A 21301-nucleotide genomic window follows, 5' to 3' on the forward strand; every position below is an offset into this window, starting at 1 on the left:
AAACTACCAACACTGGAAGAAGTTAAGCTACACTAAAGCTACCTTAAGAAAAATACAGTTTACTGAACTAAAGCTACCTTAAGAAAAATACAGTTTACTGAACTAAAGCTAATTCGAAAAAGTAGTTTATTACATCCAAGCTACTTCTGGAAAAATTTGCATATCTAAATCTGAAATGTTATAGACTACAAATTGCAAAAACAGATCACTCTGGGGTCAGGTGTTAACAGAATGTGTCATTTAGCCTATTAAACACAAAAACTATGTTTCAACTGTGATTTACACAGGTCTGATGCCGAAAAACAAAGGAAATTCTTCCCTACTTCACAAATATTTTCTTTCCTTTTTGCAATAAAGGTAGTGTGTAGTTTCAGTAGTTAACTACACCACTACATGGCCAAAACATTATTAACTACTGAAAACACTACCTAGATTTAAATTCAGTTCAACTACCACCAAGCTACTGCAAAATGAAGATACATTTCTAGTTAAACTACATGTATGATCACTACTGATCACTACTCCCTAACACTGGCGGTTTGGTACTGATGCACTTGGTCCGACTCCACACACGTAAGTTAGTCTTATAATAGCCTTCTAATTGCACTGTGAAGTGTAAATAAGTCCATCTTATGATAATCAGTGGGCATGATACATAGTGGTGTTTTTATGTATAATTATTAGAAATGTAATGACTGTACAGTTGTTGTCTGAAGAGGTGCTATAGTGCTGGTCTTCCTGCATTCTGGGGCTCGGTAAAGCATAACATGCCATACATTTTCAGTTGTAGGTTTGAGGTATACATCACCAGGATAAAGATTAAATGAAAGCGATGTAATACAGATCTTTTTCTCTTCTACCTGAGGGATGCGAGTGGTTCTCTGGTTTGGGAGAAGATCGAGGAACCGTCTGTGGATTTTGATGAGTTTGTCAAGTTGTTTTCCAAAAGTGCTGTGAAAGAGAAAAAAAAGCCAATATCAGACACCATCACCAAGTCCAAGGCCAAGCAGGTACTGTACATTGTATAAGCGTGTGTCTGCCTGTCTGCCCTTGACCCTCTTTGGTTCCATCTCTGTCTCTTCCTGCGCTTCTCTCCGTCACATTAATCCCCTGCCTGTAAATGACATGAGGAAGTGATGTAGCCAGAGACTGATTATGTGGTGTGAGGTCTGGCTGCCCCTGGATCCCAGGCCCAGCGAAACTCGGAGCCAGTGTGTGGCGTGTGGTTAGCAAACCCACACTGATGACTGGGAGACACTGTGGCAGCCTCGTCTGTCCTGTGATTCCTCCCCTGAGACCGCTGCTCTGTGGCTCAGATCCAATAGTCTAGCATAGCTTCCCTTTCGAACTCTTTACTGTACTTTTCTGTCACAGCCACTGATCTAAAAGCATTTGATAGATTTAACTACCATGGTGGAGAACCAGCTAGCTAAGCACTTCCGCTCTAAGTGGTCACAGGGGAAATTAGGATACAAAATAGGGTTTAGTAGAGTATTGGGACAGAGCCTTTTGTGTGCTCTTCCCTCTTGTGTGAGAGGGACTTCCTCTGTGTATTCAGTACAGACAGACTTGATGATTGATGAAGAGCAGAAAGCTTGGCTGAGTCACTTTTTATGCTCACTCTCAGTCAGACCTCATTATGTCTGGATTCAATCAACCAACCGACCATACAACATTCATTCATCACTTGGATATGAATAATACCTTTTTTAAAGTAATAATGGAAGAGCGTTTGCAAAGCATTTTTTATGCGTTATGTCGAATGTGTTAGATATTTGGATATACCTTGTTATCATCTTTCTTCCCTCTCACACCTTCTGTCTTTGTTGTGACTGGATATGTGTCTTCATATCAGAGTGGACTGGCTACTTCACACTATACTAGCCCACTTTGTTATATTCAATGTTAAATGTGAAACAGTAGAGAAAGAATACTGTACTCAGGCCTACATTAACAGACGTCTGCATTTCTCTTCTGCCTCTGAGTACTTTTTCCACATCAACAAATGTTGTTTTGTGATAATTTATTCTCTTTTATGGTCTAATGAAGAACAAATTTTCCCTCTGGGTTTATTTCTGGCATGTGATGCAGGGCTTTGTGGGTTTCGTAGAAATATGTGAAGGCCAACATTGAAAACACAGTATTACTGGAATGATTGACTCATGACAGGGAGGAGACACAAATAAAACATCAAACGGTGATTGACAGGAATTAAAGATCTTTTAAAACCTAGGATTCAATTTCTGCACATGGTTTGTATGTAATATTTTCATTGAAACCATATTCCCATCAGGAAAATGTTTTGGAATGGATAATGAACTGTACATTAATAAGCAGTTTATGATAAACTAGTTATGATATACTGCAGGAGAATAGTTATTCTGTAGATCCTGTCAAATGTGGTAGAATGATCTTCAAAAATGATATCCATGAATGATCTTCACTATGAACACATCAGACAATATTATACTGCAGTGTAATACCACCATTATGCACCTGCAATAGGAGATTGGCCAACTGATGTATTACTTTTGAAACACTTTTTTAGCATTGAAAATGACATTCTATGATGTCTTCAGTGTGTTGGAGGCAGGAGGGCAGTGATGTAACTGTGTCCATGTTCTATGTTGTTGTGGTTTGTGTGATCTGGAGCACATGAAATTGATCTGTTTGAGGCTGGGGTTTACTAGCTACACTCCCCACACCACTTTATTACCCAGCAGCCACTCTGCTTTCTCAGTCTGACTGTGGTCACCTGGAGTGGCTACTCCACAGGAGGTTAGTGGCACCTTAATTGGGGAAGACAGGCTTGTGGTAATGGCTGGAGCAGAATCAGTGGAATGGAGAAGGGTATCAAACACATGGTTTGATGCCATTCCATTTTCTCCGTTCTGGCCATTATTATGAGCCGTTCTCCCTTCAGCAGCCTCCACTGGTCTACTCTACTGTGAACCATACATGATACTGTCCATGGTTTCACCAAGGCTGTTGGTTGTTGGTTTATCCATATACGGTGGCTTGCGAAACTATTCACCCCCCTTGGCATATTTCCTATTTTGTTGCCTTACAACCTGGAATTAAAATTGATTTTTGGGGGGGTTTGTATCATTTGATTTACACAACATGCCTACCACTTTGAAGATGCAAAATATTTTTTATTGTGAAACAAACAGGAAATAAGAGAAAAAAACTGAAAACTTGAGCGTGCACAACTATTCACCCCCCAAAGTCAATACTTTGTAGAGCCACCTTTTGCAGCAATTACAGCTGCAAGTCTCTTGGGGTTTGTCTCTATAAGCTTGGCACATCTAGCCACTGGGATTTTTGCCCATTCTTCAAGGAAAAACTGCTCCAGCTCCTTCAAGTTGGATGGGTTCCACTGGTGTACAGCAATCTTTAAGTCATACCACAGATTCTCAATTGGATTGAGGTCTGGGCTTTGACTTGGCCATTTCAAGACATTTAAATGTTTCCCCTTAAACCACTTGAGTGTTGCTTTAGCAATATGCTTAGGGTCATTGTCCTGCTGGAAGGTGAACCTCCATCCCAGTCTCAAATCTCTGGAAGACTGAAACAGGTTTCCCTCAAGAATTTCCCTGTATTTAGAGCCATCCATCATTCCTTCAATTCTGACCAGTTTCCCAGTCCTTGCTTATTAAAAACATCCCCACAGCATGATGTTACCACCACCATACTTCACTGTGGGGATGGTCGTCTCGGGGTGATGAGAGGTGTTGTGTTTGCGCCAGACATAGCATTTTCCTTGATGGCCAAAAAGCTCAATTTTAGTTTCATCTGACCAGAGTACCTTCTTCCATATGTTTGGGGAGTCTCCCACATGCCTTTTGGCGAACATCAAACGTGCTTGCTTATTTTTTTTTTCTTTAAGCAATGGCTTTTTTTCTGCCCACTCTTCCGTAAAGCCCAGCTCTGTGGAGTGTACGGCTTAAAGTGGTCCTATGGACAGATACTCCAATCTCCACTGTGGAGCTTTGCAGCTCCTTCAGGGTTATCTTTTGTCTCTTTGTTGCCTCTCTGATTAATGCCCTCCTTGCCTGGTCCATGAGTTTTGGTGGGCGGCCCTCTCTTGGCAGGTTTGTTGTGGTGCCATATTCTTTCCATTTTTTTATAATGGATTTAATGGTGCTCCATGGGATATTTTTTTATCACCCAACCCTGAGCTGTATTTCTCCCCAACTTTGTCCCTGACCTGTTTGGAGTGCTCCTTAGTCTTCATAGTGCCGCTTGCTTGGTGGTGCCCCTTGCTTAGTGGTGTTGCAGACTCTGGGGTCTTTCAGAACAGGTGTATATATACTGAGATCATGTGTCAGATCATGTGACACAGATTGCACAGAGGTGGACTTTATTTAACTAATTATGTGACTTCTGACAGCAGTTGGTTGCACCAGATCTTATTTAGGGGCTTCATAGCAAAGGGGTTGAATACATATGCACGGACCTCTTTTCCGGGTTTTTTTTTAAATAATTTTTTGAAACAAGTTCTTTTTTTAATTTCACTTCACCAATTTGAACTATTTTGTCTATGGCTATTACATGAAATCCAAATAAAAATAAATTTAAATTACAGGTTGTAATGCAATGAAATAGGAAAAACGCCACAGGGGGTGAATACTTTTGCAAGGCACTGTATTTCAACTTGATCAGCAGTTGTAAATGTAGGTATGATTTACTTATATAGTGCAATATAGTGGCATATAGTAAAAGATAGTGATGATGATGGATATTTCTTGTACTGATGTAGGATCTTACTTTGATGGCCTTGTTGCAGGAGAACTTTCATGCAATGCAGAAAATGTGAAACCTGTAGTGTATTTGAGGATTAAAAGGCTTCTGAATTTGTGATTTACACTTTCAAATTTCAGACTTGATATCAACCCCTAGAAAAATGTCCATTAATTATAATCCACATAATAATTCAAATGTCCTGTTGCTGCAGGATTATTTTCCTGCTTTAGCAAACTTGCTCAAATTAAGATTTTTCATCTGTCCAAGAAATAATATGTAGAGACTCCACAATCTAAAGCAGCTAATTTAAAGGCCCAGTGCAGTCAAAAATGGGATTTCCTGTGTTATATATAAATATATTTCCATAACAGCCCAGTGTGAAATTTTGAAATGGGTGATAATGGCCTTTTAGTGTAAGAGCTGTTTGAAAAGACTGCCTGAATAAGAGGTCCAAACCGCTCTGCCGATTACAGCTAGTTTTCTGTTTTTCCCTCCCCACTCAGACCACTCACAGACAGTCCTATCAAAATTCTTGCTTGAGAAATTGCTCTTTGTTAAGAAGCTATTTTGTTCATTTTTGACCATTTTAATTGACAACAATCACAGTAAGGTACTTCATTGGGTAACACTTTAATTGGATAGTCCATCTGTAGATGCTCTACAGACTCTGTACAGACTATCAGTAATATTTAAACTATCTACTAACCCTAGCCCTAACCTTAACCCTTATCCTAACCCTAAACTTAACCCTTACCCTAACCCTTATTCTAACTCTAACTGTAACCTTAGCATGCAGTTGCTTATAAAAATATCAATAGTTTGTTGATAGTATGACCATCTTTAGAGCATCTACAGACTAACTTTCCGGACTATCCAAATAAAGTGTGACCCTTAATTGTTACCCAGAAATGATTTGATATTGAGATAAAAAAAATCTTTAATATACAGTACCAGTCAAAAGTTTGGACACACCTACAGTACTCATTCAAGGGTTTTCTTTATTTTGACTATTATCTACAATGTAGAATAATTGTGAATACATCAAAACTATGAAATAACACATATGGAATCATGTAGTAACCAAAGAAGTGTTAAACAAATCAAAATATATTTTAGATTTGAGATTCTTCAAATAGCCACCCTTTGCCTTAATGACAGCTTCGCACATTCTTGGCATTCTCTCAACCAGCTTCATGAGGTAGTTACCTGGAGTGCATTTCAAGTAACAGGTGTGCCTTCTTAAAAGCTAATGTGGAATTTATTTCCTTCTTAATACGTTTGAGCCAATCAGTTGTGTTGTGACAAGGTAGGGGTGGTTTACAGAAGATAGCCCTATTTGGTAAAAGACAAAGTCCATATTATGGCAAGAATAGCTCCAATAAGCAAAGAGAAACAACAGTCCGTCATTACTTTAAACATGAAGATCAGTCAATCTAGAAACTTTCAAGAACTTTGAAAGTTTCTTCAAGTGCAGTTGCAAAAACCATCAAGTGCTATGATGAAACTGGCTCTTATGAGGACCGCCACAACAAAGAAAGTCCCAGAGTTACCTCTGCTGCAGAGGATACCAGCTTCAGAAATTGCAGCCTAAATAAATGCTTCACAGAGTTCAATTAACAGACACATCTCAACATCAACTGTTCAGAGGAGAGTGCGTGAATCAGGCTTTCATGGTCGAATTTCTGCAAGAAACCACTACTAAAGGAAACCAATAATAAGAAGAGACTTGCTTGTGCCAAGAAACATGCACAATGGATATTAGACCGGTGGAAATCTGGTCTGATGAGTCCAAATTTGAGATTTTTGGTTCCAACCGCCGTGTCTTTGTGAGACGCAGAGTAGGTGAACGGATGATCTTCGCATGTGTGGTTCCCACCATGAAGGATGGAGGAGGAGGTGTGATGGCGTGGTGGTGCTTTGCTGGTCACACTGTCTTTGATTTATTCAGAGTTCAAGGCACACTTAACCAGCATGGCTACCACAGCATTCTGCAGCGATGCGGCATCGCATCTGGTTTGCGCTTAGTGGGACTACCATTTGTTTTTCAGCAAGACAATGACCCAACACACCTCCAGGCTGTGTAAGGGCTATTTGACCAAGAAGGAGAGTGATGGAGTGTTGCATCAGATGACCTGGCTTCCACAATCACCCGACCTCAACCCAATTGAGATGGTTTGGGATGAGTTGGACCGCAGAGTGAAGGAAAAGCAGCCAACAAGTGCTCAGCATATGTGAGAACTCCTTCAAGACTGTTGGAAAAGCATTCCAGGTGAAGCTGGTTGAGAGAATTCCAAGAGTGTGCAAAGCTGTCATCAAGACAAAGGGTGGCTATTTGAAGAATCTCAAATCTAAAATATATTTTGATTTGTTTAACACTTTTTTGGTTACTACGTGATTCCATATGTGTTATTTCATAGTTTTGATGTCTTCACTTTTATTCTACAATGTAGAAAATAGTAAAAATAAAGAAAAACCCTTGAATGAGTAGGTGTGTCCAAACCTTTGACTGGTATTGTATTTGTGATGTGCCAACCTATTCTCACATTGTTGTTGTGACATTTTACTTTTAAATAGTGAAGTCTCGCCATTGATACGCACAGGCCTTTGATGCATTTTGTGGTTTGTGAAAAACTTCATTTGATAAACAAACAATTACAGAGAAAAGAGCACAGTGGACGTACACTACTGTACACTTAGTGGGCCTTCCCTACTGATCTCCATATGAACCGCATTATCACTGTAACGGGTTGAAGTGATAAGTCGAGATGTATCTAAGATCTACACATTCTGGATCCTCCTATTGAAAATATGATGGATGTGGAGAACTGAACTAGAAGGGGAAATGTTCAATCACTTTAATCCGACTGAACAGGTTTATTATTTGCATAATGTTTGTGGGTGAATTGGCAACAGTGCTCTTCCCATAAAAGGAAATGATAATGGGACATTGAGGCTCAGTTCTGGCCTGTTTTGGACTTATTTTATATAGAGCCACAACTACAGAGAACTAACTCTCTTCCACCTCAACTCAAGCTAGCGGTAAAATCAGATTAAAAAAAACAAACAGATAAAACAATACCTCACGGAACAACACGGACTGCGAAGAGACACATTCTAACACACGCACACACACACACTCTAACACACACACTACACACATCCACACATTGTAATATTGTACATTTTATATTGTAAATGTGTAATATCTGAGCATTGTTACTTTTAATGCTCAATGTCTTGATGTATTGTTGTATTTATGATGTAGTCTGTTGTTTTACTATGATGTATTAATGTATTTCTGTTTGGACCCCAGGAAGAGTAATAAATACTAAATACAAAATTCAAAAGTTCTCTGTTCTCTCTCTTTCTTTTTCTCTCTCTCGCTCTCTCTCTCTCTCTCTCTCTCTCTCTCTCTCTCTGTCGCTCTCTCTATCTCACTCTCGCTCTCTCTCTCTCTCTCTCTCTCTCTGTCGCTCTCTCTATCTCACTCTCGCTCTCTCTCGCTCTCTCTCTCTCTCTCTCTCTCTCTGTCGCTCTCTCTATCTCACTCTCGCTCTCTCTCTCTCTCTCTCTCTCTCTGTCGCTCTCTCTATCTCACTCTCGCTCTCTCTCGCTCTCTCTCTCTCTCTCTCTCTCTCTCTCTCTCTCTCTCTCTGTCGCTCTCTCTATCTCACTCTCGCTCTCTCTCTCTCTCTCTCTCTCTCTCTCTCTCTCTCTCTCTCTCTCTCTCTGTCGCTCTCTCTATCTCACTCTCGCTCTCTCTCTCTCAGGTGGTGAAGCTTTTGAACACCAAGCGATCTCAGAATGTGGGGATCCTCATGTCCAGCATCCACTTGGACATGAAGGACATTCAGAATGGTGAGTGGTGATGTTCCACCTCAACACAGCATAATGATATCATTGCAACCAGTTACGCCCGCTCTGTAGTTATCTAAATTCAAGTTCGTTGGACAAAGCATTGAACTCGCTAGACTTCTGTTGGATCTAGTCATAATTCATGTGTGTTATTGCCTCAGGGGGAGGCCTCATTATTGAGTTATCACTAGACTTTCAAGTATGAAGGATGTGGTATTCTCTTTCTCTCTGTGTGTTTCCATCTTTCATTTAGTTTACTATATTCTATTTTATCCCGCTCTCTCTCTTTCTCTAATCTTTTGTCAGTCTGTGTCCTAGTCTAAATTGCCTTTTTAAAGGGGAACTACTCCAGACTTAACTGAGAATGGAATCTCCTCCTGTTATAGTCCTCTGATTGCTTCGCCATTCATTCCTCATCCGTGTGTCTAAACACTCCTTATAAGATGTACGCTGGGGAGGGTCTGTCTATCCTATAAGTTCTCTTCATGGGCTTATCTCAACGGGAGGAGGTGGGCCATACTCATCAGTCGCCAGTGTTAGGACTTTCTTTCAGCATACAGCATTAGTGTTGATTAGAGGGTACAGTATATCATGGGGTGATGAGATAGGGAAAGAGAAATATAGTGCTTCACATGTTCAGAATGATCTGGGAACCATCCACATAGTGTTACACTGTTTGGGATTGTAATATGTTCTCTAAACCCCACATCTAAAGAGACAAGGGAGAAAGAGGCATTTTCTGAATCATAGTTTTGATCTTCTTTTTTATGACTGTGGCATTGTTTTATAAAGAGTCATGTTAGCTCTCCATTGGTGGTTATTTAAGCAATAAGGCACGAGTGGGTGTGGTATATGGCCAATATGGCTAGTGATACATTACATCAAGATGGCAAGATGCAGTAGATGCGGGGACCGAGAGACTGAAAACAGCTTCTATCTCAAGGCCATCAGACTGTTAAACAGCCATCACTAACATTGAGTGGCTGCTGCCAACATACTGACTCAACTCCACCCACTTTAATCATGGAAAAATGTATGTAATCAATTTATCACTAGCCACTTTATATTATATAATGTTTACTTACCCTACATTACTCATCTCTTATGTATATACTGTACGCTATACCATCTACTGCATTTTGCCATCTGATGTAATTACATGTATCACTAGCCACTTTAAACAATGCCACTTTATATAATGTTCTCATACCCTACATTGCTCATCTCATATGTATATACTGTACGCTATGCCATCTACTGCATCTTGCCATCTTGATGTAATGTATCACTAGCCACTTTAAACAATGTCACTTCATATAATGTTTTCATACCCTGCATTACTCATCTCATATGTATATACTGTACGCTACACTATCTACTGCATCTTGCCTATGCCGTTCGGCCATCACTCATTTATATATTTTTATGTACATATTCGTATTCATTGCTTTACACTTGTGTGTATAAGGTAGTTGTTGTGAAATTGTTAGGTTATATTACTTGTTAGATATTACTGCATGGTCGGAACTAGAAGCACAAGCATTTCGCTACACTTGAATTAACACCTGCTAACCATGTGTATGTGACAAATAAATTTGATTTGATATACCATGGCTAAGGGTTGTTCTTAACCACGACGCACCGCGGAGTGCCTAGACACAGCCCTTAGCTGTGGTATATTGGCCATATACCACAAACCCCCGAGGTGCCTTATTGCTATTATAAACTAGTTACCAACATAATTAGAGCAGTAAAAAGAAATGTTTTGTTATACCTGTGGTATACAATCTGATATACAACGGCTGTCAGCCAATCAGCATTCATGGCTCGAACCACTCAGTTTATAATTAGTCTTCTATTTGGCTGACACTTTCATAAGACACCTCCGTGCGATGTGGGCTTCCTGTAGGCTTTTAGAGGGCTAGTCATCGTGCTAGGTGCCAGGGTTGGAACCTGGCTCAGTGCGGTAAGGAGGATGCTGGAAGTTGCTGCTGGGTTTGGTCATGGATGGGAGAGATGATGCAGGCTTTTCCTCTCTGTCAGATATTCAACCCTGTTTGAGTCAGTAACTAAAACCAAATGAGTGAGAGAGGGAGAGCAGGCAGAGAGAGAGAGAGAGAGAGGAGAGAGAGAGAGAGAGAGAGAGAGAGAGAGAGAGAGCAGGCGCGGAGAGGAAGGGAGAGGCTGGCCCTGTGGTGACTGTGGAGGGAAAGAGAGTGTGAAAGGGTTTAGGGTGAAAGCTAAATAAAGAGAGAGAGAGAGAAACTGTCAGACAGAGGGTAGGGTGTGAGAGAGATCGAAATGGAGTATGTGATGGAGTCACAGGGGGATTGAAGAAGAGATAGAGGGATTCATATTATAGAAGAAGAAAGCTGTTTGAGGATTGTTCATTTTCTCTCACAGCAATTCTCTGTTGACAGACATGGGAAACTAAATAAAATAAAGATCTGACAGTTTTGCTTGTTTGGCCAGACTGACCACAGTACAGAAACACCAAAAGGCCTTTACACAGCAATTTCCAAATTCCCAATAATTTCCTACAGATCAAGGCCAACCATATGAATGATTGGAAGAGGATCATAACTGGGTTGATGCTGTGTTTACTTGTTTTCGGATCCCCATTAGCTATTGCGAAGGCAGCAGCTACTCTTCCTGGGGTCCACAAAAAAACACAAAACATGACAAGTAATGAAACACTGGGCCTCCCGAGTGGCGCAGTGGTCTAAGGCACTGCATCGCGGTGCTAGAGGCGTCACGACAGACCCTGGTTCAATCCCATGCGGGCTGGGCGCATGCAGGCTGACTTCGGTCGCCAGCTGTACGGTGTTTCCTCTGACACATTGGTGCGGCTGGCTTCCGGGTTAAGCGAGCAGTGTGTCAAGAAGCAGTGCAGCTTGGCAGGGTCTTATTTCGGGGGACGCATGGCTCTTGACCTTCGCCTCTCCCGAGTCCGTAGGGGAGTTGCAGTGATGGGACAAGACTGTAACTACCAATTGGATGTCATGAAATTGTGGAGAAAAAGGGGTAAAAAGTACAACAACAACAAAAAAGTTCCGAAACACTAGTTCACTGATAGACAGGTTGGCAAAAATACCAATTGTTTACACATAGATATATGTGTTAGGTCAGTGGTTAGGTGGTGAACAGTAACTACAAAGGTTTTCATAGAACACTCATTCAACTGATTTATCTACACGTATATTCCAGGGAGGGTTACATTCTGCTTCTATTACATAGGAGATTGTGTGCAAAAGTTTCAGCTAGGAATGCATGTGTCATGCAAGTTCATTAACCTTTCGTAATCACAAGTACAGCAGGAGAGCCTGAATATGTCATGTTTATTATATCCTGTTCCTTTTTAGATGAGCTTTCTGACAGTACTTCAACATAGATCAGATGATATACGTATGTGGTCTCTCTGTGCTCAATGCATACCTCAACATGTCAGGTTAAACAAGCTAGACCCCCAGGCTCTGTTTATCTTAAACATTTACTTTCAAAGGATTACACTCACAGGTGCGAGGTCCTTGCGTTGAGACAAAAAAGTGACATCATACACTGAAATTCAAACACAGCGCTATTTACCTTGACAGATTTTTCAAGGACCCACATTTATGTTTTAGTTTATGACTTCCAGTGTTAAAGGGGAGGGATGACAACTTGGATACTCAGTTCCAATAGTACCTGTGGTGTGAGAAAGCAGTCTGTACTGCAGTGTGTGAGATGTGTCACCAGCTCATCAGATGGCCAGCAAGAACAGCCCTTGTACCAACAACCTAGAAACCAAGTGTAATGTAGATATGTGTTTTGTACTGTAGATTATTCATGTATTGAAATCACTATGCGCTTGTAACCGATGTGAAATGGCTAGTTAGTTAGCGGTGGTGCGCGCTAATAGCGTTTCAATCGGTGACGTCACTCGCTCTGAGACTTGAAGTGGTTGTTCCCCTTGCGTTGCAAGGGCCGTGGCTTTTGTGGCGCGATGGGTAACAATGCTTCGTGGGCGTCAGTTGTTGATGTGTGCAAGGGTCCCTGGTTCGAGCCCAGGTTGGGGCGAAGAGAGGGACGGAACCTACACTGTTACATTGGTGCCGTGACCCGGATCATTGGTTGCTGCGGAAAAGCAATGCAACAGTGTAGGTTCCGTCCCTCTCTTCACCCCAACCTGGGCTCGAACCAGGGACCCTTGCACACATCAACAACTGACACCCACGAAGCATCGTTACCCATCGCGCAACAAAAGCCGCGGCCCTTGCAACGCAAGGGGAAACCCTACTTCAAGTCTCAGAGCGAGTGACGTCACTGATTGAAACGCTATTAGCGCGCACCACCGCTAATTAACTAGCCATTTCACATCGGTTACACGCTTACCAGCAACAGGCCAAAATCTGTTTCTCATATTTGTCATGGGTAAAAATAATTTAGTAGGGAAATGTGACTGGAATCAGTCTATATATCTTGATATTAGTTATCTTTTAGTCCAAAATTAATGATAACTCAGTCAGGGGGCTAAATGTACTGTATGAGTGTATTGGCAGATCTGCCAAGGCTGAACACATGCTGTTGTTGTTCTTGTCATGACTGGTTACGATTTCTTTGTAAGATAGGCTCGGCAGATATTATCATTAAACGCTACCTATTCTTTCCCTTCCTTTCAAGCCATTCTGAACATGGACAACGCTGTGGTGGACCTTGAGACCTTGCAATCCCTGTATGACAATGTAAGTTGTTTGAAATATATTAATGATTATACACTACGCTTTTTCATTGGTAAACGTTTGATGACACGAACTGTCACTGAAGAAAAAAAAAACATGTTTTGGGCAGTGTTTCTCAACCTCCGGTCCGTGGACCTTTGGCGGTCCTTGGGATTTTTCTGGCCGCTGGTCCCTGAGCTGGTTAACTGACACTAATTTAGTCAGCACTACAGTGAAAAAAACGTAACTTGCCGGTCCCTGACACAGGAGGGACCATGGCTTGCCGGTCCCTGACACAGGAGGGACCATGGCTTGCCGGTCCCTGACACAGGAGGGACATTACATTTACATTTAAGTCATTTAGCAGACGCTCTTATCCAGAGCGACTTACAAATTGGTGCATTCACCTTATGATATCCAGTGGAACAACCACTTTACAATAGTGCATCTAAAATCTTTTAGGGGGGGGGGGTTAGAAGGATTACTTTATCCTATCCTAGGTATTCCTTAAAGAGGTGGGGTTTCAGGTGTCTCCGGAAGGTGGTGATTGACTCCGCTGTCCTGGCGTCGTGAGGGAGCTTGTTCCACCATTGGGGTGCCAGAGCAGCGAACAGTTTTGACTGGGCTGAGCGGGAACTGTGCTTCCTCATGGCTTGCCGGTCCCTGACACAGGAGGGACCATGGCTTGCCGGTCCCTGACACAGGAGGGACCATGGCTTGCCGTTCCCTGGTATCAGAAATGTTGAGAAACACAGGGTATGTGGAATATGAAAGGTTAATCAATAGACAGGCAAACGTGTCTACATTACCACAAGTCATGTAAGATATACCAACTCACACCAGTTCCATGTAGAGGTTATTGCACAACAATATCAACTAGATTTGGAGCTTTTGGACTCCTAATGTAGTGGTTTACAACGAAACCATCATTGTTTAAGTTTCATGCCATATAGTTACAGAAAGCTATCATTTGATGATATAATATAATGTAGTCAAGCCACAGTATTAGCGACTAGATGTAAATCAGTCAACAGTTATTAATTTTGTTTTATTTGGACTACTAAACAAAAACTACAAGTCCCATCAATTAAGAGCACCTTCCTTGGAACATGTGGGAAGGCGGGCTTTTCATAAACAGTCTTTGAATCTTTAGTCATTTCCTAAGTCTTTATAGTGTTTCCAGAATAGTTGAATGATTTTGTTGTGGATGTCAGTTCCACAGCGTCTGTTCTGAACATGCCTCTGTATCTGGAGTTCATGTTCCATCTGGTCCACTTGAAAGGCGAACTAAAGGAAATGTGCTTTAAATACCAAAACAAACATGGAAGCCACAATCCCTATCGGTATGTGTGGTGTTTGGCCACAGAGTCAGCCCTGTGTACTGTATGTATGCTGGAATTGGATAGACTTTTCTCTAGTAAACATCTATTGTCGTTTAAAGAAGTTGGCTCCTCTCTTATAAGACATGCATTATCATACAATCATACATATTATCTTTATTGGATTTTAATGTATTTCTCTACACTGTTATAATAGGTACTGTTTTATTAAAGTACAATGGGATAATGTAATAAAGTGTTTTGTTATTTAATTACAATAGCTAAATCATTGGCCCTGCAAGACGTTAACCGGCCAGTGGAGGCTGCTGAGGGGAGAACGGCTCATAATAATGGCCGGAACGGAGCCAATGGAATGGCATCAAACACATGGAAACCATGTATTTGACGTATTTATACCGTTCCACTGATTACCACGAGCTCGTCCTCCCCAATTAAAGTTCCACCAACCTCCTGTGGTTTAACCTGTCTCTTTTAGCTGAACATTTGGACCGTTATGTCAACAAAGAGAGGAGCATGAAAAGGAACATGTTTTTTCAATTTCAACCTTGATACAGGTTTAAGATACTATGACATTCCTGAGAAGCTTTTGGCTGGGCAACACAAGAGGCCCATCCTTTGACTTCTAGAGCGACATTAATAATATTGAAAATGACTGTGGCTTAAGACATGGTGTAGTTTTGAGGAAATGTGTCATAACCCATAAGAGTCTAAGTTCTGTCTAAACTGGAGTTGGGGGGGGAAGTACAACTAAGCTATATGGAATTGTTTTAAGAAGGTCATACCAAGGATAATTTTGCTATTTGATTTTGAATTTTAAAACCCCTTGAAGAATCAAAAAAATATATTCCAAAATGATTTGATTAACATTTTTAATCGGCCTTACTGCTATTAGCCCATACAAACGCATTTAATAACAGATTTACTACATGGAAAAACAGATATACCTCTCAGATATAGGATAGACGCTTCAGAACAAACTTTCTTTAGATTTGTTTTGGGGGGGCTAAGAAAGATCAGGAAACATTTATAAATATTTAACCCCTTATTTTTGTCACTAAACGGTCTCCATATATACTTCCATATATTTTTTCAACTGGTACCGGGGACCTTCAGACGAGCCTTGTGAGGCCTGTGGGCGAAACAACCGACATGTACTTGTTCGTGAGAGTCTCACCTTTACACAGACTGATCTTATTAGGCAAAACCGCTTGGACGCTACAGACGATTCTGTGAGAAGACCGATTTTCGGGATGTCTCATGGTCTGACAAACACCGCCCTAGCTCTGTCACCTCTCACCGCAGATGCGGAATTGTTACATCGGCAGATGTGGCGGATTGAGACACATCCAATACAATATTGGATGTGTCTCAATATCTGTAGCTTAAACTGGCAGATATTTATGGGTATTTTTTAATTACGCTAATTAGATTTCCGCGGGGGCGTGGACATCAACCTTAATAACAGAGGGTCTGCTCAACCCACCCTCATCTCTCTCCCTCTTCTGTCTTGCCTGAGGCTGTGTTATTGAGTTGAGGAGCCAAATTGTTTCTCTTTTGTATTGCGACTCCATCCTGTCTCCCAGTCTCCAACCCCTAACCACAGTTGGCAGTGTAGCCACCCTGACTTCGGAATAAGGGGTTCTAATGGTTACACCCTCACAGTTCTAGAACACACTCACAAACCCAGAGCCATGGAGAAGGTCACTCCTCACTTCACAGTAAGACGTGGAGTCACCCTGTCTGTGGGCTCTGAAAATATAACCACTACTGCTCTCACAACACAAACCCACAGGAAGGAAGAGGTCACTGTGAGGTACCCCTCCCCACAAATATCAGGAGTCATAATCATCTGACACGACTCTTAGAAGTTCAGGGAACCCCTCCCAACACCGCATTACTGTGCACGTGATAAGCATCAGCATGACAAACCCCATCACTTGCACTCATGACATCTACTCAGAGGCTGAGACTGCCGGGGTTGAGGAACATTATAACAACACTGTCACCTTGTATGAAAAACACAGGATTGGTGACAGTGACATGGGTCAATACGATAATAGCACCTCGGGCTACGTTCTCTGTCATCAGAAAACAATCTTGACTTGAAGTTTAGTGCCATACATGGGAGCTTTAGAAAAACACAGTTGACCAGAAATAAGGGATTGTTCACATAGCAGTGGCCTTTCTCTGGAATGTCGCATGCAACTTTCTCTCATACTATCACAGCCAAAGAGAAATGTACCAATTCATAGATCTCACCATCATATCGTCTTGTCCACAAATTACTCCTCACGTTGGTACACCCAGAAGTTAAAAAAGGACCTGTTTCATGTTAAATGTATTTACGCTTTAAAACATGTTGTTAACCAGAACCAGAGCTTACCCTCGCAGACCCAAGGCAGAGTGTGTTGAATACTAATTTGGCCTGTGTTTGATCTGCTGCTGCTGAGTTATTCCTGGGCCAGGCTCTGGAGTCAACGCCAGCTCCCCTAACCTGCTTCCTCAGACAAGCCTGAAGTCATGAGAGACTTAAAGAGTTTACATTTCTCTGTGTCGGCCGTTTTATGGTTTTGCCATTCTGCATCAGGCCTGTCAACCTCTATTGTCTTCTTGCTTTTGGTAAATGATATGCCATCACTGGCCTGGTTTATTTTTGTTCGACCACCTTGTACTAAACTGTGGTTTTGTGTCGGAGAATGTGAAAATATCTTATAAATCGAAACCATACTATGGTGTTTATAAAGTATCTACAAGGGCTGTATTTGACCACGTTCAGTTCCGTTCTATGTGCAAGAACAAGGTTTGTGTGCATGTACGGTATATCTCAAGCACAAGGTACACTTTTGTGTTTCACTTACTGTTACCCAATATCACACTCTTTACCTATTTCAGAGAGCCCAGCAAGATGAGATGGAGAAGATTGAGAAGCACATCAAGTCATCCAAAGATAAGGACGACGCAAAGCCATTGGACAAGCCTGAACAGTGAGAGCAAATGTAGGCCAAGAAAATCACAATTTCAAAATGTCTGCCTTTTATCACTATCATCTTGTTCTTGTACTTTCCTCTTCCCTAAGGTTTCTCTTCCAGCTGTCCCAAATCCCCAATTTCTCAGGAAGGGTGTTTTGCATCCTCTTTCAATCAACCTTTGATGAATGTATCTCCTCCATCCTCCGGAAAGTTGAAATCCTTCAGAGAGTGTGTACGGTGAGTCTCCTCTACATCTGTCTGAAAACAGCCTGTAGTGTTAGCGGACAATGTAATGTACAGCCATGCATCGAGAGTGTTCAGTACATAAGGAATGAGAGCCATAATCTCTGGCGAGGGATAATATACAGTATGCCTCCTAGATACCAGATGCACTGAACTGAACTATCTCTTGCTCTTCTTCAGTTTGTCTATTTCCCCCCTCTGTCTTCTCTTTCTCTATCGTCTTTTCTTTGTTATTCTCCTTGTCACTTTGCTTCCTGCTTCTCTACCTCTCTGTTATATATTTCCCTTTCTCCTTCTCGTCCCTCTCTCCGTCATTCCACCCCTTCTTCAACTCCTTGTCTCTGTCTTTCCCCATGCTGTGTATCAGACTCTGCAGAGAGGTCAGTGTGTGATGCAGGTGCTAGGTCTCGTCTTAGCTTTTGGGAACTTCATGAACGGAGGGAACCGATCGCGCGGGCAGGCTGACGGCTTCACTCTGGACATCCTGCCCAAACTCAAGGACGTCAAGAGCAGTGTGAGTGTATGTTGAGCTCTGACCACAATTGCCTTATTACTGTGCTCAGGGAATGTCTTTGTCCCCAAATGAGTGAGTGACTGACTGCTTGTTAGATTTTTAGTGTACCGCCAGTGCTGTCTTGTAAGAACATAGTGGTCAGTGTTTTCAGTATTGGAATCCCAGAGAGGTGCCCATAAAGAATATAAGACAAGTTACCAGCATTAAGTTATGACAGTCTCCGCAGCAGAGGTTTCACTTGTGTTTGATGCATTGCTTCTAAGTCCTCTTTAGATGTTTTCTCCATACAAATTAGAACATTCTGCTCTAAAATGATTAGATTAATGACAAAAAGGATTTACGGTTTATTTATTTGGATCTTTTCAACTGTCTCTCTTTCAGGATAACTCTCAGAGTCTTTTGTCATTCATCGTTGCTTACTATCTAAGACACTTTGATGAGGTATGTTCTACTTCCTGTTTATTTGAATCACTTTCTGATTTACTCTGATTTGCTGAGATATCTTTCCAGAACCCTTTTCATCTTCTTTCTCGCCAGAGGATAGCGTGGCTTATTTTTTGTATCAAATTATTTATTTTCCTTTCCTTTTCTCAGTTCAGCTCGACCTGTAGCACGTTAGCTGGCACAGGATCCAAAGGGGGCCTATTGTAAATAATTAGGTTAGCCAGATGAGATGAACTCAGCCGAGAGTATGTTGCCAAAATCAACCTACACGACACTGTTCTGGGCTCCTAATGGCTCCCTGGTAACACTGATTGACAGGATAAACGTATTCTTTGATTACAATGGCTCCTCTCTAGCTGATGACTATAACCACTACCACCATGCAACCTTATCTTACTGGGAATGTTTGGACTACTGATAAGAATGGTCAAGACATCCAGCCCAATGTTAACTGAGACGTATGCTGGAGAGGGTTACTCTGGTCTTTGATGATGATTGACTTTGACTGTGTGTCTGTATGTTGTCAGGACGCAGGTAGAGAGACCTGTGTCTACCCTCTCCCTGAACCCCAGGATCTCTTCCAGGCCTCTCAGATGAAGTTTGAGGACTTTCAGAGAGATCTACGCAAGCTAAGGAAAGACCTCAAAGGTGAGACTGGCACCCACAAATATATTAGCTCCATTTGGAGCTTCACTGACAAACCTTGGACTGTATGTCACCATCACCAGGTAGTAAACCTGAATCAATGTTGATTATGACAGATGTCACATCATGTTTATGACCCATTGTGTAGGATTTATGAAGGTATAACTCAGGTGAAATGCATCCCTGTATCTCTATCATGGGAAATTCTTCCAAGTGTGCCCAGCCATAGTGATGTTTTGATCACAGAACAGGGCCAACAGATAGCATCTGTTTGTCGTACAGACCACCAAACCAGATGGAGAGTCAGGAGCAGACTCCTGTAGAATCACAACACGGAGAGCCAAACAAGCCAGGTTCAAGGGGCTTCTCCTACCTGTGTGCCCCAGCTCAGGCCCCTCAGAGTGGGTCAAGGACCTGGAGAGGCCGCCTTATTTATGCTACCCCCTGCATACTCACATTACAAACCATAAGATCTGAAGGTCCCATAATTAAAACCTTCAAAACTATCAGTGTACTGGGTAGGTAGCAATACTGTTTGACAGCCATCCAGTTGAGCAAGAACAGAATATAGTCTGTGTATCCTTTTCATAATAGTTCAACCTAAATACTAGGTCACTTCGCATAAAATACAAGTCCAGGTAGCACTTACAAAAATGTTTTAGAGGTTTACAGGGAATTACTGACTAAGGCTGAAGTCTGTCAAGTCTTTTCCCAACAAAAAGCCCTGATGAGGTGTGGAAATCAGATTACACACTTAAAGCCATGCTCATTGGTTGAAAACAAAATCCCTGTGTGACCGAATGAATGACTGAATGGGGAAATACTTATTATATTCATTAGTCAGTCCTGACTCATTCAACACTTACAGAACGTTATAGGGGTCTACAGGCGGGGAAACATTAACGCTAACAGAGTGCATCTATTTTATATGTGTCGATCAAGAATAATCACCCAAATCTCCTTTCTTCTCTATCATGTTTTATGTATCTTACTGTTAAACCAAGGCTCCTATTGTTTTTTACTGCACTGCAATCAATCTTGGGAAGCTTCCGATTATCAGGTTTCCAAGGTCCACTGGGAGACTGACTCACTTACTCATTCCCAATGGCAGAGTACCATGATGGTGTACATAAATGCTTCATCACATACTGTAGGTTCTCTTTACTTTAGAGGGAACAGCTGAGTGTTGTAACAGATGTGGGCTTCGATGACAGTTGCCTGGGGATTAGGTTAATTAGTAGGCGTCCCACAGCAGTGGGCTTGAATGGCCCTCAGGACAACAGCTAGCTCCACAGAGGGGGCCATATGGTCAACCAATTAACTCCGAGAACTCTGGCAGGCAAGTTTTGGATTCATCATGGGCGCTGATGGACCGTGACTCTGGGGTGCGCCAAGGGACGCTTAAGGGGTCTGCAGGTTCCAAGGGTATCACTCATTGTTTGGAGAAAAGTATTAGGGTGAATGGGAATGCATCATTACTGGTTAGTTTGCCTTTGCCCAATCCACATCAGGTATACACATTATGTACAGTAATTAGCCCCATTACACAAACAGGTAGAGTGTAATACAGCAATGTCAAAAATAGTCTTTACAAGCTCTCATTCTTTTTCTTCCTTCTTTGTCCTCCTCCACTCCAGCATGCTCGGCCGAGACAGAGAAGGTCTGTCAGGTCTCTTCTGAAGAGCACCTGCAACCCTTTAAAGAGAAGATGGAGGGGTTTCTGAGCCAAGGTGAGTTTGAGAACAGAGAGTACAGACAGGCAAGAGGTGAAGGTGCCCCAGTTGTGGTTACTTGACAAATGACTCAACCATCACTGAGGCCATTTTGGGTTGTGGCTGAGACAAATGG

General features: G+C 41.8%; 1 protein-coding gene across 1 annotated transcript in view; it reads left to right on the forward strand.

Annotated features, from left to right (window-relative positions):
* fmn2a (formin 2a) overlaps positions 1 to 21301 on the forward strand; it is a 43723-nt gene that overhangs the window by 10647 nt on the left and 11775 nt on the right. Inside the window, exons 5-13 of the mRNA XM_082965460.1 lie at positions 866 to 1010; positions 8517 to 8604; positions 13261 to 13322; positions 17531 to 17622; positions 17715 to 17844; positions 18218 to 18364; positions 18746 to 18805; positions 19336 to 19456; positions 21091 to 21183. Of these exons, the coding sequence (XP_082821586.1) occupies positions 866 to 1010; positions 8517 to 8604; positions 13261 to 13322; positions 17531 to 17622; positions 17715 to 17844; positions 18218 to 18364; positions 18746 to 18805; positions 19336 to 19456; positions 21091 to 21183 (938 nt within the window). The remainder of the gene's footprint in view (positions 1 to 865; positions 1011 to 8516; positions 8605 to 13260; positions 13323 to 17530; positions 17623 to 17714; positions 17845 to 18217; positions 18365 to 18745; positions 18806 to 19335; positions 19457 to 21090; positions 21184 to 21301) is intronic.

Source organism: Salmo salar, chromosome 18 (genome assembly GCF_965601325.2).
Source record: "Salmo salar chromosome 18, fSalSal1, whole genome shotgun sequence".
Taxonomy (NCBI): Eukaryota; Metazoa; Chordata; class Actinopteri; order Salmoniformes; family Salmonidae; genus Salmo; species Salmo salar.